We start from the raw sequence: 15,291 nt of genomic DNA, 5'->3' as shown, positions 1-15,291 counted from the left end.
AAAAATACAAAAAAATTAGCCGGACATGGTGGCAGGCGCCTGTAATCCCAGCTCCTCAGGAGGCTGAGGCAGGAGAATCACTTGAACCTGGGAGGTGGAGATTGCAGTGAGCCGAGATCGTGCCACTGCACTCCAGCCCGGGAGACAGAGTAAGACTCCATCTCAAAAAAATAAAATGAAATAAAATAAAATAAAATAAACGGTTTAAGTTTCGACATGGGTAAATACCCATGAACCATCACCACAATTAAGGTAATGAGCATACCCATCTCTCCAAGACTTCTGATGCTCTTTTGTAATTTTGCCCTCCTACATCTTTCTTCCCTTCCCTGAGCCACATCCCCTGATAATCACTGATGTACTTTCTGTCACTGTCTAGAGTTTTAAATACCACAGTTTGTTTATTCATGTACCTTTGTTGATGGACCTTTGAATCATTTCCACTTTGTGGCTACTACAAATAAAGTTAATGTCAACATTTATGTACAAGTTTTTGTGGCTACTGAAAATAAAGCTAATATCAATATTTATATACAAGTCTTTGTATGAACAGGGGGTTTTTTTGTTTGTTTAACATCGTATCACTGAAAGAGGCATTGAAGAAGGTTATGCTTTCATTTTTCTTGGGTGACATCTTGGAGTAGAATGGCTGGATTACATAGTTGGTTTATGCTTAACTTTTTAAGAAACTGCCAAATTGTTTTCCATACGATTGTACCTTTTTACAATCCTACCAACATGTATGAGTTCTGCTTCCTCACCAATACTTGATACGGTCAGTCCTTCTAATTTAGCCATTCCAATACATGTAGAGATATATCACTGTGGTTTGATTTTGCATATCCCCAACAACTAATGATGTTAAGCATCCTTTGATGTGCTTACCTTCCATGCATACATCTTCTTTGGTGAAATTTCTGTTCAAATCTTTTGCTCATTTGTAATAGGTTATTTGTTTTATTAAATTTTAAGAGTCATTTATATATTCTAAGTATGTTCTTTATCAACTATGTGATTTTCAAATATTTTTCCTAATCTGTGTTTTGCCTTTTTATTCTTTTAGCAGTGACTTTTAAAGAGCAAACTGTTTTTTACTTTGTTGAAGTTCCATTTACCAAATTTTTTCTTTTACAAATCATGCTTTAGTATAATATCTAAGAAACCTCTGCCAACCCAAAGCCACTAAAGTTTTCTCTTATGTTTTCTTGTAGAAGTTTTATAATTTTTTATTTAAGACTATGAACTGTTTTCGGTTAGTTTGTATGTGTGATATGTGATGTGAGTTTTGGATCAGAGTTTATTTTTTTTCTTTCTTTTTTTTTTTTTTTGCATTTGGAGATCCTGTTGTTCTAGCATCATTTGTTGAAAAACAACTCTGTCTCAACTGAATGGCCTTTGCACCTTTGCTGAAATCAGCTCTTAATATATATGTGGGTCTGTTTATGGTCTTATCTATTATTTTTCTATTTCTCTTTTGGTTTTTTTTGGGGGGGAGGGTTGTTTGTTTGTTTGTTTGTTTGTTTTGAGGCAGAATCTCCCTTTGTCATCCAGGCTGGAGTGCAATGGTGTGATCTTGGCTCACTGCAACCTCTGCCTCCAGGGTTCAAGCAGTTCTCCTGCCTCAGCCACCCAAGTAGCGTACACCACTACACAAGCTAATGTTGGGTGTTTTGTTTTGTTTTGTTTTGTTTTGTTTTGTTTTGTTTTGTTTTATTTTGTTTTGTTTGAGATGGAGTCTTGCACTGTCACCCGGGCTGGAGTGCAGTGGCACGATCTCGGCTCACTGCAACCTCCGCCTCCCGGGTTCAGGTGATTCTCCTGCCTCAGCCTCCTGAGTAGCTGGGATTACAGATGCACACCACCACACCCAGCTAATTTATTGTATTTTTAGTAGAGATGGGGTTTCACTATGTTGGCCAGGCTGGTCTCAAACTCCTGGCCTCAAGTGATCCACCCGCCTCAGCCTCCCCAAGTGCTGGGATTACAGGTGTGAGCCAAGGCACCCAGCCAATTATTTTTCTATTCCTCTATCTTTATGCTACTACCACATTATTTTAATTACTGAGTAGTTTTGTAGTATGTCTTGAAATCAGGTAGTATTAGTCCTCCAACTTTGTACTTTTCAAAGTTGGTTTGGCTATTTAATATTTAGGGTTCTTTCCATTTCCACATGAATTTTAGAATTAGCTTATCAATTTCTATAGCATATTCCAATTGATATTGCATTTAATCCAGATACTAATTTGGGGAGAATTGACATTTTAACAATATTCAATCATCTGAGTCATTAACATGATATATCTTTGCATTTATTTACAACTTCTTTAATTTCTCTTGGTAACGTTTTTTAGTTTTCAATGTATAGGTCTTGGACATACAGTGTATAGGTCTTTGGTTGATTTATTCCTACATGTTTCATATGTAAATGGTATTGTTTTTAAGTTTCAATTTACAGGTATTTGTCGCTAGTTTATAGAAATACTACTGATTATTGTTTGTCGATCTTGTTTTATGCCAACCTACTAAACTCACTTGCTAGTTGTAATAGCTTTTAGTGGAGTCCACGAGATATTCTATGTAGACAGACAATCATGCAAATAAAAGACAGTTTTCTTTCTTCACAATCTGGGTGCCTTTTCTTTCTTTCTTTCTTTCTTTTTTTTTTTTTTTTTTTTTTTGCCCTGTTAACACTGGGTAGAACCTCTAATACAATGTTGAATAAAACTAGTCAGAATAGACATTCTTGTCTTGTTCCTGATCATGTGGGAAATGAATAGGAGCATTTGATATTTTACCATGAAGTATGATGTTATTCTAGGTTTTTTATAAATGCCCTTTATTAGGTAGTTTCCCTTTCCTAAGAGTTTTTGTCAGGAATAGATGTTTGATTTCTCAAACATGTTTTTGCATTACTTAAGTAATCTATGGTTTTTGTTTTTAAATTTCTTAATATGGTGAGTTACACTGATATTCAAATGTTAAACCAACTTCGCGTTCCTCGGATAAAACCTAGTTAGTGGTGTGTTATCCTTTTTATAAAGGATAGCGCTTGTTGAATTTGATGTGCTAAAATTTCCTTTAGAACTTCTTGCATTTTGTTCATGAGAAATTTGGGTCTATAATTTTTTTGTAACATCTTAAGCTGATTTTGATGAGGAGATAATGCTGGCTTCATGGAACAAGTTGGGAAGAATTCCCACCTCTTCAATTTTCTAGAATAGTTTGTGTAGATTTAGTATTACTTCCTCCTTGTGTAATTTCTATTTCTTTATTCATATTCTCTATTTCATGAGACATTGCTCATACATTAGTTCTTTATACATGTTTCCTTTAGTTCTTTGAACACATTTTTAATTACGGATTTTAAGTCTTTGTCTATTAAGGCCAGTGTCTGGGCTTCCTCGGGAACAGTTCTGTTCATTGCTAGTGGGAATAAACACTGTTCCGGGCCTCAAGTGATTTTCCCAGATGTGTGCACTCATCAGTTCACTGCTGGATACTTGAGGGGGACCTTTTGCAGATCTTCATCGTCTGTGGCTCAGTATCTTGAAAATTGTTGTTTCGTGTGTTTTGTTCAGGTTTGTTGTTGTTGTTTTGTTGTTGTTGTTTTAGACAAGAGGTAAATGTGGTTCCTCCTACTCTATCTGGGCTACAAGCAAAGGTCTAGATGCTCTATGTATTTTCAAGGTAGCTTTTTGATAGATTGTATATAGATTGTGAGAGATAAAAGAAGAAAGAGGATCACTACAGTCTGATCTTCCTAGAGTGGGCTTTAGTGGTCAGAGAAAGCCAAAGATGAAGACAGAATTTAAGACCATATAGACACGACGGGGTAAACAAGAAGAATAGGGCCTAGAAGTCAGGAGCTAAGGCACAAAAGTATGGCAGTGCCTGGGATACCCTCAGACCAGCAAGTATCCATGGGGTCTCGTGTGTGTGTGTGTGTGTGTGTGTGTGTGTGTGTGTGTGTGTGTGTGTGTGTGTGTGTGTAATTAGCTGCCCAGATATTTACATATTTCACCTAAAAGAAATACAGATTTCTGACTTCTTGAAAATAATCCAGAGTTCTGGACCACAGCTCTACATTCTTTGATGACATCCATCAATGAGCTGAGATAGACTGCCTCCTTTAGATGAGTCATCCATTCTCCAGTTTGCCACAGTCCATTGTATCATTGTCTCTGCTGTATTATCTTTGGCTTGCTTCCCTTATTCACCTTATCAGTCTAAAATATAGATTCCTTGGAAATAAGGCCAAAAGGGTACACTTCAGAAAGATTAAGATTGTGTGCTATCAGTGCTTTTTTTCAGAACTTAACCTTTCCTTTGTTCTTTTATCATTCTATCTAAATTTACTGTCCTTTCTTCTTTGTAATTTCTGACCTTTTCATTCTCAGTCATCTGACTTCATTTCACTTACTTACACATTTCTTCATTAGTCTATTCAGGGTGCCACAGAGAATACCACAGACTTCATTGCTTAAACTACAGAAACTTATTTTCACACAGTTCTGGGGGCTAGAAGTCCCAAGATCAAGGTGCCAGCAGGATTGGTTTCCCGTGAGGCCTCTCTTCCTGGCTTGGAGGTGGCTGCCTTCTCGTGTCCTCACATGGCCTCTTCTCTGTGCAAAAAGAGCACGCTCTGGTTTCATCTTTCCGTCTTCTAAGGACTCTAGTCTTATTAGATTAGAACCCCACTCTTCTGACCCCATTTAACCTTACTTATCTCCCTAGAAGCCCCTGTCTCCAAATGCAGTTGCATTAGGAGTTCAGGTGTCAACATGTGAATTTTGGGGAAATATCATTTGGTTCACAAGAATCTCTATTCAGTCCTATTTAATACCTGATTTTGAAATTCTTGTATCTTTTTCAAGCTCCTCTGTAGTGTTTCTCACCATCCTAGACAACTTAGAAGATATTCTGTTCCATTCTTCAGTTTTCCTTTTTTTTTCATTGTTTTTGTGTTTTCTTTCTCCTAATATAAAGTGCATTACTACACACTCATCCACAAAACATTTGTTTTATATTTTGCTATTGCCATTGAATCATTTGGAAAGCTACATTGTTCATTCCACAGATCAGGATGTTACAGCTTTCTTATATATAAATTTCCTTCATTTCTTTTCTTGTCTTGAATGAATGTCCTATACTTTTGTGTGTGTGTGTGTGTGTGTGTGTGTGTGTGTGTGTGTGTGTGTGTTTCCACGTAAGTTGATAGAACTTTCTGATTTTTCCCAGGCATCTAATATTTTTCTGAGACAGATGAAATTTATTTTATTCTGTAAGTCCACAGATAATAGTTTAAGATTTTGAAATTTATTTTATTCTTGTCCGTTTATCATGGCTAAGAAGGAGCCCAACCAGCCAAAGGTTTGTCTGTTTACGTTATTTTAAGCAATTCCCTGTCTCTCACCCCCGTGTATACTCATTAGTTCTGCCGGATGTTTTTCTCTGTCATATCCTCACATTTATCCCCGTTTTTGTTTCCGCTGCCACGGCCCTAGATCAAAGCCTCATCTGAGCTTTTAGCTCAGCTCTCTTTTACTGGCTCCTTGTTTCTGATCTTTCCCTCCTATAGTTCTGAAATGAGAAAAGAACAGAGCCATGAGGACCAAGGACACATAATGGATACACGGATGAGGAAGAACAAGCAAGCAGGCAGAAAAGTCACTCTAATAGAGGTAAGGGGAAAACCAGTAGAAAGTTGCGCTATGTTGTCAACAGGAAAAGATTTAGGAAAGCATGGTCAGCAAGGACAAATACCAGAGAGAGGCAAGTAAAATAAGGACTGACAAGTCCCATTTGGGATCTGTAACCGGGAGGCCATTTGCGACCTTGGAGAAGATAATTTTGATGGAGAAACCTGGAAGCATAAATCAGATTGTCTCCAGCCCAAAGGGAAAAAGACTGTAAGAATAGTCTTATTCTCTTTAGAAGCTGGAATTTAAAGGAAAGAAAAAGCTAGGCAGTAACTAGTGGAAAACACAGGGTATAGACAAGATCTTTATAAAGAGGGGAATGACAAGAATATTTACAAACTGAGAGGAAAGAGCCACTTGACAAGGAGCCATCTGCGGTGTCGGAGCAGAGTGATAGTCCCTGGGGGCCTAAGGAACTCCAGAGGATTACAGCTCAAGAGTGGGCCACTTTTTCCACCGAGATACGCCAGTGGGAAAATGTGTTTGGATGGTAGGGGTTGGGGTATAGGAAAGGCCTGCCAGAAGGCCTTTTCTCTATTAAGTAGAAGTGAAGTTTCTGTTGAAAGTGAAATGTTACAAAGCTGTTCATGTCCACGTTTATAAATTTGTCATTTTGGAGGAACTAGAGTCAAAATTTTCATATTTTTATTTTTCCATTGTAGAAAACTAAAATCTAATCATACAGAAGCATATAGATGCATAGTTATGTAATCATGGGCTAAGGAATTATTTTTAACCTTGATACCAGAATTGGAAAACATTATAAAACAGATTTTTAAATAATGGAAACTTTAAAATCATGCAGGTCAAAAAGAAAAAAAGTCATAGAATTTTTAAATGAACAATAACCTGGGATGGAAGATATTTACCCATGGAAGAGTAATACTCTTTTTGTTATTGTTGTTGTTTTTTTGAGACGTCTTGCTCTGTCACCCAGCCTAGAATGCAGTGGTGCAATCTCACCTCACTGCAATCTCCACCTCCCGGTTTCAAGTGATTCTCCTGCCTCAGCCTCCCGAGTAGCTGGGACTACAGGCATGTGTCACCACACCCAGCTAATTTTTGTATTTTAATAGAGTCAGGGTTTTGCCATGTTTCCCAGGCTGGTCTTGAACTCCTGACCTCAAGCCATCCACCTGCCTCAGCCTCCCAAAGTGCTGGGATTATAGGCATGAGCCACCGCACCTGGCCAGGAGTAATACCCTTAACAAATAAAAAGCTCTAAGAGGAGCTTTTTCAACAAGAAAAAAAATACACCAGTAGAAAAACGGGACAAAGATATACACAGGACATTCTTAAAGGATTCTTAAAGGGATAAATATAAATGGCAACAGACATATGAAAAATGTTTACCATCCATTGATCAAATTAATGAAAATTAAAGCAATAAAATGAGATGGTATTTTACCCTTTCAAAATAACAAGTTTCAAACTTATTATACATACCTAGTATTGATGAGAAAATGGGATGTGGATTCCCGCTTACACTGCTGGTAATGCTATAAGATTGATCCATTCTTTGTGAAGTATAATTAGGTAATATGTTAGGGTTTGTTTTTTTGTTTTGTTTTGTTTTCAAAATGTGCATCTCTTTGACCTGACAGTTCAACTTCAAGGAATCTCTTATAGGAAAGTATTCAAGTATACATGGAGAGATTTAGTTAAAAGGCTACTCCTTCGAGCAGTGTTTTTAAAATAAAGGGTTGATTAAAATATGAAATATTTATATAACAATATCATATTCATCATATTATGGAAGTATTTTTATGGACATGAAAAGATGTTTATGATTTTTAAGTAAAAAATGATTATAAAATAGTTTATATAATATACATCAAAAGACATGAATAATTATCTGAGTAGTAAGATTATGGTAATTTTTTTCTTCTATTTTAACTTTGTGCATTTTCTAATTTATCTACTTACTGTTTATTTACTACTTGATCATTTCTTTCAAAATGAATGTAATTTTTAGAAATTTTCTAATACAGCCTGTTGTTTCTACATTTAAAGAAACCAAGGTTTCAAAGTTACAGCTACAAAGTACCTGAACTAGGAATTAATCTTCTTGCCCCAAGTTCAGGGCTATTTCTCTTACACATTGCTTTGTATATCAACTCTGATTAGATGGCCAGTGCTTCCAGTCAGGGGCTATTATTTAATACATACTCACATTTTTTTCCTCCCCTGCACTTAGCCTGGTGTCTTGCCACAGAAGTAAACCTTCAGGAAAGATCTATTGGATTGAATGTCTTGTGGGGTAAGGTCCAGGTTTTTTTGTTGTGTTTTGTTTTTGTTTTTTTGAGAGGGAGTCTTGCTGTGTTGCCCAGGCTGGACTGCAATGGTGCGATCTCGGCTCACTGTAACCTCCACCTCCTGGATTCAAGTGATTCTCCTGCCTCAGCCTCCCGAGTAGCTGGGATTACAGGCACCCACCACCACACCTGGCTAATTTTTGTGTTTTAGTAGAGATGGGGTTTCACCATGTTGGCCAGGCTGGTCTCGAACTCCTGACCTCAAGTGATCACCCGCCTCAGCCTCCCAAAATGCTGGGATGACAGGCATGAGCCACCATGCCTGGCCACGGCCTGGTATTTTTATGAATCTTATTCCCCAGACATAACATACACACAAACACTAACCTAGTTTCATACTTGTTTTCATAAGCTTGCTAAGAAGAATGTTTCTTTCTGTTTTCATTACAAGAGCCTTTAAAATGGGCTTTGCTTCATTACTTTCTTCCTGTTAGATTACAGAGATACTTTATGAGAAGATAGAGAAGGAATGGCTTTGCATTTATTCTTGTCTTTTGGTTAGATGTCTTCTCCTCCCTCTTTCAGCACATCCCTGCTGTCTCCTAGCTTTCAGGTCCTTTTGCTGTTAGTGTTCATCAAACCAGTGTGCCACTCTTGATTTTCCTCCCATCGTCAGGAGGGAGCCGCCAGTGTCCGAAGGGTGCACATGACCATCTTTATTCTGTCTCTTTTCTCCCTTTTATGCGCCATCTTTGTCATTCTCTATCCAGTGTGTTTCTTCCTCTTCTGAGTCTGAATCATTTCCCTCAGAGATGTTATCTTTTCTGCCTACTTTAGATTTTTCGAGTTGAATTTCTCTTTGGGTTCTTCTCCTGAAGGTCCTTCTGGCTTCTCTGTTTACTTCTCACAGTGCAGTCACCACCTGATTGATTTCACTTGTCCTACATCTTCTGCACGTGCAGGATCCATCTCAGTAATTTCCAGCTGTTCTTCTCCCCTTCTCCCCCTTCCCTTTTCTGTTTTTCTTCTTCTTTTTTGTCCTCCCACTACCATGAACTCTTCCTCTCACTTTGTTTTGCCTCATTCTTCCTGTAAGATCTTTTACCCTCCTCACTGCCTTTTGCAGAAGTTTATATGTCTGTGTGTGACTTTAGCCCAGCCTTCATTGAAACTACTTTCTTTTCCATTTTTATCAGATCCTAATTTGGTGAAAGTTTTACGTACTTTTTCTGTATATGTACAGGGAGACTTTTTTTGCCCCTAGTGTTATTATACCTTGGCATGCCGTATTCTGTACCATTTTTATACTCAACTTCATGTGCATTCATGAGCTTCACTAGAACATATTTTTGGGCTTCTATATATGATACAAGCTTACCTGGAGTAGCTCTGTTTAACAAATTTAAAATCAAGAAACATCAAGTGATAAAGAATTTTTGCCCCTCATGGGTAAATGTGTTTTATATGAAAACATAGTGCAACCATTGATTTAAGATTGGGCCTGTTCCTTAAAGCACAGGTGTCCCCTACACCTCCTGTGCCCCCAGGGAAAGCCCTTCAGGAATGGTTAGCCATTGCCCTTTCTTGCCACAGTGTGCCAGCTGTCACTTTTCTCAGGAGTGGTCGATGGAGCTGACTGCTACCTTAACCAGATTTGCCATCGTTCTGAAACTGCCGTGTGTTTTCTAAGGACAACCAGGTGTTAAGCCTTTCTCTTTTGTGTAAGTCCAGAACTTATCAATGCTGTATGAATGATTGCATTAAAAAATGTTAGGTTTAGTCCCACTAGTTTATCTCACACTAGTTGTAGTGCAAATACTACATGCTGTCTAAGGAAGCAACTTCTTGTTTCATCTGCATATTGGTTCTTGATTTTTATGAACTGTATAATTTGTTTTACATCAAAGCCACATCTAGATGCTTGATTGTTACTATCTTGGTCAAAAATGAGACAACCCATTTTTTGATTGATTTGAAAAATGTAATAACCTAATTATATAAAAGTAGGCATAGCCATAGACTAAATGAAAGAATGCTATTTAATAAAATTATCTATATCCTTCCGAATCACTAACCCTGAATATCATCCATGAGGACTTTTTTTCCCATTGAATGAAGAATGTCATATACTCTGATTGCCTGCTCTTCATTTCTGAAAGTTACTTATGGTTTGGAGTTTTTAGTGTCTATATTTGGGGATTTTATTTCTTTCTTGCTTACATTAACCTGTCAATGCAGGAGCAGGCCTTAAACAATTGCTAATGATACAAAAAGATGCTAACAATGTTTGAGAGGCAAACTAGAAGATAGGAAATTAGTATTTTGGTCTTTTTTAGTTGTGTTTGTATGTGTTTGTGTTTTACACAGTGTCCTTTATTACCTGTGCTGTTGCCTGAGCACACTAAGATTTGGTTGTAGTCAGAAGACATTATTCAAGTTTATTTAGTACATTTTGTGTATTTTTCTTTCCAGTAAAGAATTGAAGAAAAGTTAAGAGATGCCCAAATGCACAGAGGTGAAAATGACAAACCAAATGGAATTTCTCTTCAGAGTTCAGAATTTTCAGACACTAAGGAGGAAGAAAGGATCCACTACTTGTTCTTATGAATGACTCTAGAAAAATCAGCATCAAGTTGTGGGTGGAAAAATCAATGTGGCCTTTGAGTTCAGTTGTTATAAACCATTGTGATTGTTGTTGGTCAAAGTATTGTTACTTATATTGTTAGTAATTGCATCATAATTACATTACCAGTGTTGGAAAACTAATGAAGAAAACACTGTAATTGCTACTCAGCAAATGTGAATAAAAGGTGTTTGCATTGTTAGGATGTCTGTTAAGTAATCATTTAATATTATTATATTGGTAATGTGGTTGTATGTGTGATGCTATGCCCAGAATATGAAGTATCTGTTTTTGAAATTCACTTTATTTAAAAGATAAGCAGCTGACTGGGCACGGTGCCTCATGCCTGTAATCCTAGCACCTTGGGAGGCTGAGGCAGGTGGATCACCTAAGGTCAGGAGTTCAACACCAGCCTGACCAACATGGTGAAACCCCATCTCTACTAAAAATACAAAAATCAGCCGGGTCTCATGGCAGGCACCTGTAATCCCATCTACTGAGGCAGGAGAATTGCTTGACCCAGGAGGCAGAGGTTGCAGTGAGCCAAGATCACGCCATTGCACTCCAGCCTGGGGGACAGAGCAAGACTCTATCTCCAAAAAACAAAAAAGATAAGCAGCTTTAGAATATGGCGCATTCAAAACGGTCTCAGTAACAAAGAAAGACATTAAAAGAAAACCATTTACTTTCTAATTAAAATTTTGTGTTTCTTAAGAACAAATCATATAGGTAACTTCATAGACCTAAATTAAAAGTGATTTTTGGCTGGACTGGCAACAGTGTTCCCAATGTCTTTACTTTTTAAAAAAGCCATTTCATATTTAAGCACATACCTATTTTTTAGACTTACATTGTTTAATATTTATTTTAATCTTAATATTTTTACATTATTGCATTATTTTTTTCTAAGTTCCAGCATAATAATGTCATTATTATAGACTATATGTTTTGAAGTTTGATATTATAATGGGATATTCATTTTTTGTTCTTTTCTTGACTCCTTTCTCAACTGTGTGATAAGGTCTGCTGATAAAATATTTAACCCCAAGAAAGTGAAAACTAATGTAAAATTAGAAAGACCTATCCAAATTAGACAGTCAATTCCATTAAAATAAGAAGGGAGAAAAACAATGTTGGGCATTGAGGTGTAAATTTTGCCCGGATGTGTACCCAGTGTGAAATATCTTCTAATAAAAATATATTTGGCTCTTATCCCTGCACATGTAGGGGCATAAAAATTGGTAAACATGTCCCGCTGTGTAGAACTTTAAAAAAAAGGCATTTTCGAAAGTGTTGAGTGGCACTGATAACTAGTGAAGCCTACAGCCATCCGCCCAAAAGTCTGTTCTGATGGCACTGAGTTTTCATTGTTCTGGATGTGTAAGTCTGTGTGTCAGGTACAGCTGGGCCCAGCCAGCTTGAGTCACTCTTGTACAAGCTTGCTTTTTTCTGTCTTGTGAATGCACTTGATAATTTAAAAATAAAAATATCTGTTTCTCTGCAGTTTCAGCTAATAATTTTGAGATATGTGTTGATTTTCTGATTGAATCACCAAGAATTTCAACAGGTTTAGAAATAATTTAAGATGAATGAAAAATATGTCAGGGGGAGCTAAGCATTTGCTAAGATCTTGATGTTTATATGAAAAATAAAGGGTTATTTTTATATTGCAACTACTAAAGACAAAAATAGCAGTTGAAGCAAACACCAGGAAAATTTGGCTCTACTGAAAGCCCAGTCCTTTTCCCCTTTGTCTCGCTGACAAAGTAAGACTAGGGTTATGTTCATGAATAGATGAATAAAAGGTCTTTACCACACAATCTGAGATGAGATGGGGTGAGGGAGATCATGACAGTGCCCTCCAAGCAATAGATCCAGCTGATAATCAAGCAGAAAATCAGACACCAGAATCCATTTGATGATGTACGGCATTAAACATTTCCTTATAACAAATTGGGTTTGTTTTATCTTTATTCTGAAAGTATTGAATTTTATCCCATGTCATCTCTTTTCTCCAAACAAGTAACAATTTGACACTGTCTTCTTCTATATCTAAATAATATTTTTAAACCATTGTTAGAAATGCACTGCCCAGTTATTGATCCAACTCTGTCTTGAAGATTAATGTTTCTTCAGTATTGAAATGATACTATGTATAGGACTTGGAAAGCTAGAATAAAAATCAAGTTTTTAAAAGATTTAAAACATGAAATATTTTACACAGTGAATGCAAATTTATGTTTAAAATGCATATTTTAAATGAAATCAGTGCTTTTAAATGGCTAACGCTTGGTACTTCTGAAATCTTGTGCAGGGTTTCTATCACATACAAATGGAATACTTGACCTTAATATTATCTTTAAATTATAGAAGAATTTAATTAAAGAAAGATGTCTTTAGGAAGCTCAGCAAGACTATATTTGAGAAATAACTTACCATTTTATAGCTTCATGTGACATGTTGTCACTTTAGTCATATATTTAGCCACAAATATTTTTAAGAGTTAGGAAGTTCTAGAAACTATAACAAAAGTTTGTGACCTTACACTTCTATATGTATTCAAATGATTTCCATCTGATGGCCATATCTGTTTAGTGAATTATGGAAACACTTTTAAGCAATCCAAATGTTTTAAGCTATATATTTGTTCATTTCTATTTAATTGAACTGTACCGAAAATAGTCCCCAAATCCTCACTTTATTATGTACATGACCTCATTTACTCTTCACATCAAATCCATGAGATAGATAAAATCTTCCCTGCTCTACAACTAAGGAAACCAAGTTCTGGAGGTTAAGTAACTTCTCCAACTGCACAACTCCAGCCACTGCTAGTTGCAAATGGAGATATCAGACTCCACTGGGTGATCTGTAAAGTACTGGATCTCAGTTGCTGTGGAGAGGAAAATGCTGATATTTGGACATGACAACACACACAAGAGTAAGGAAGCAGTTGGCATGTGCCTATGACCACACTCAGGGACTAGAAACATCTCAAATGTGTGTCATTCAACAGTGACCTAAATAAAATAAAATATATCTGAGTGAACTTTTTTTAAAAAAAAACTGATCATTTATCAGATAATTATTTTAGTAAATCTTTACTCCATACTATAATTATGTTTCCTTAAGAAACAGATTCTATAGAATCAAAGTAATTACATGTACAGTAACATTTTATTCAAGAAACCGAAAAGGCGCCATTCCAGTCATAAATGAGAGAATAAAAACATCAAGAAGCATGTCAATCAAAAGGCTGTGTTGACTGGAGAACTCATTCTATGGATGGACACAATTATATGCAGGAGAATTGAATGTCAGCATCATTTAGGGTTAACAATGGACTAACTAGGCAAAAGCAGACAGCTACTCTCTGCCGAGGCCCAGGAAGCAAACTTGGTAATGAGGCACTTCATTCTTCATATCCTTCTGCTCTAATTATTGTGAATAGGAAATACTTTAAGCTAAGGCGGGAACTGGATAACAAAAACATTTGTTTTGTAAACACAAAGAATGCTATTTTTCTAATGATCCCCTTCAAATCTACATCAAGCATATGTTGTGAGCAGTGTGTTTTCTAAAGTTGCTCTTCTAACACCTCAAATTCATACTGATTATAGATGGGTTATTTTCGTCTCGAAAAGCTAGGGAGGCTAATGCTGCTAAGAATCAACAATTTTAGTTTCTCCTCAATCTAAAAAAGGGATATATGTACACCACACATAATTCATGTTCTACCTCTTACCACTTAGGTCAAAATGCTCCAATATATACTTCAGTGTTATTTCTAAAAGTACTAAACAATATGATTTTTACTCACTGTAGTTCATTTCTTCATAAAAATGATTTGAGCCCAATGAAAGAATAGAAGAAAATTTAAGAATGGTTTCCTTATAAAACATTTATGTAAGTAAACTCAAATATTGCCAATCAAAGGATGATTTCTTAACATTGCTTGGAGTGGAGATGTTAGTGAAGATAAGAAAAAAATAGTCTGAAAGGAGGAAAAAGCAAGAAGTTGAGGAACATAACTTGCTGCCAGAGCAAAAATAAGCAACTGAAGCTTGCGCAAAGTGGTCACAAGACTAAAGGAAGAAGGTTCCCTGGAGAAAAGTTTGGTAGCTTCAGTTTGGTTTTTTGATGTTTTCAGCTGAGAATCAGTAGTTAAGGTGTTTTTTTCTTTTTTTTGTCTTAAATTTGTTCACAGGGCCATTCTGTATAAATGCTCCACATAACTTTTCCTGAACTATGATTCTTTCTTTAATAAAAGTTAAGCACAGTAATGTGTTTAACCATCCCTGCCTAGTATACAAAAGTTAATGTTCAGAAGTGTCTACTGAAGCTACTTTTAGCAACTAAATATTTCCATGGTGGTAAAGAAATATCAGTAAAATCTATGCACTTTAAGCACATCGAATTCTTCTTATACTTATCATGTGTGCAGGCAGAGTACATAATAAACTAGTCTATAGCAGCTGTAAATTTCTGAGGATTTATCTAACCACAAATACATTGAAATGGGGAAATGGGTCTATATTAAACTATGCAAGATGCTGCTGGAGCGTTGCCATTTCTGCAACATCCTGTAATTAATTTATCATGACAGGTCTGGCAAACTGAAACATCCAATACACTTGCGACAGACTGTTATACTATAGTTGTTAGAGATCCTGTAGTCACATTAAGTGAAGGTAGATATTTTTTTTTTGCCTTC

General features: G+C 36.4%; 1 protein-coding gene across 17 annotated transcripts in view; it reads left to right on the top strand.

Moving 5' to 3' along the window:
• AHI1 (Abelson helper integration site 1) overlaps positions 1-12,080 on the top strand; it is a 215,308-nt gene extending 203,228 nt beyond the window's left edge. For 11 of the 17 annotated variants that reach the window (XM_055391068.1, XM_004044725.4, XM_004044723.5 and 8 more), the window contains 2 exons: positions 5,579-5,681; positions 10,427-12,080. In XM_055391068.1, the coding sequence (XP_055247043.1) occupies positions 5,579-5,681; positions 10,427-10,429 (106 nt within the window). In that variant the 3' untranslated portion in view covers positions 10,430-12,080. Of the gene's footprint in view, positions 1-5,578; positions 5,682-10,426 lie in introns of those variants that run through there. The other 6 variants (XM_031012265.2, XM_063707885.1, XM_055391067.1 and 3 more) reach the window with 2 other exon arrangements.
• The last annotated feature ends 3,211 nt before the right edge of the window (positions 12,081-15,291 follow it).

This window comes from Gorilla gorilla, chromosome 5 (assembly GCF_029281585.2).
Source record: "Gorilla gorilla gorilla isolate KB3781 chromosome 5, NHGRI_mGorGor1-v2.1_pri, whole genome shotgun sequence".
Taxonomy (NCBI): domain Eukaryota; kingdom Metazoa; phylum Chordata; class Mammalia; order Primates; family Hominidae; genus Gorilla; species Gorilla gorilla.
Note: the sequence above shows the minus strand (reverse complement) of the source record. Positions and strands in the feature narration are given on the sequence as shown.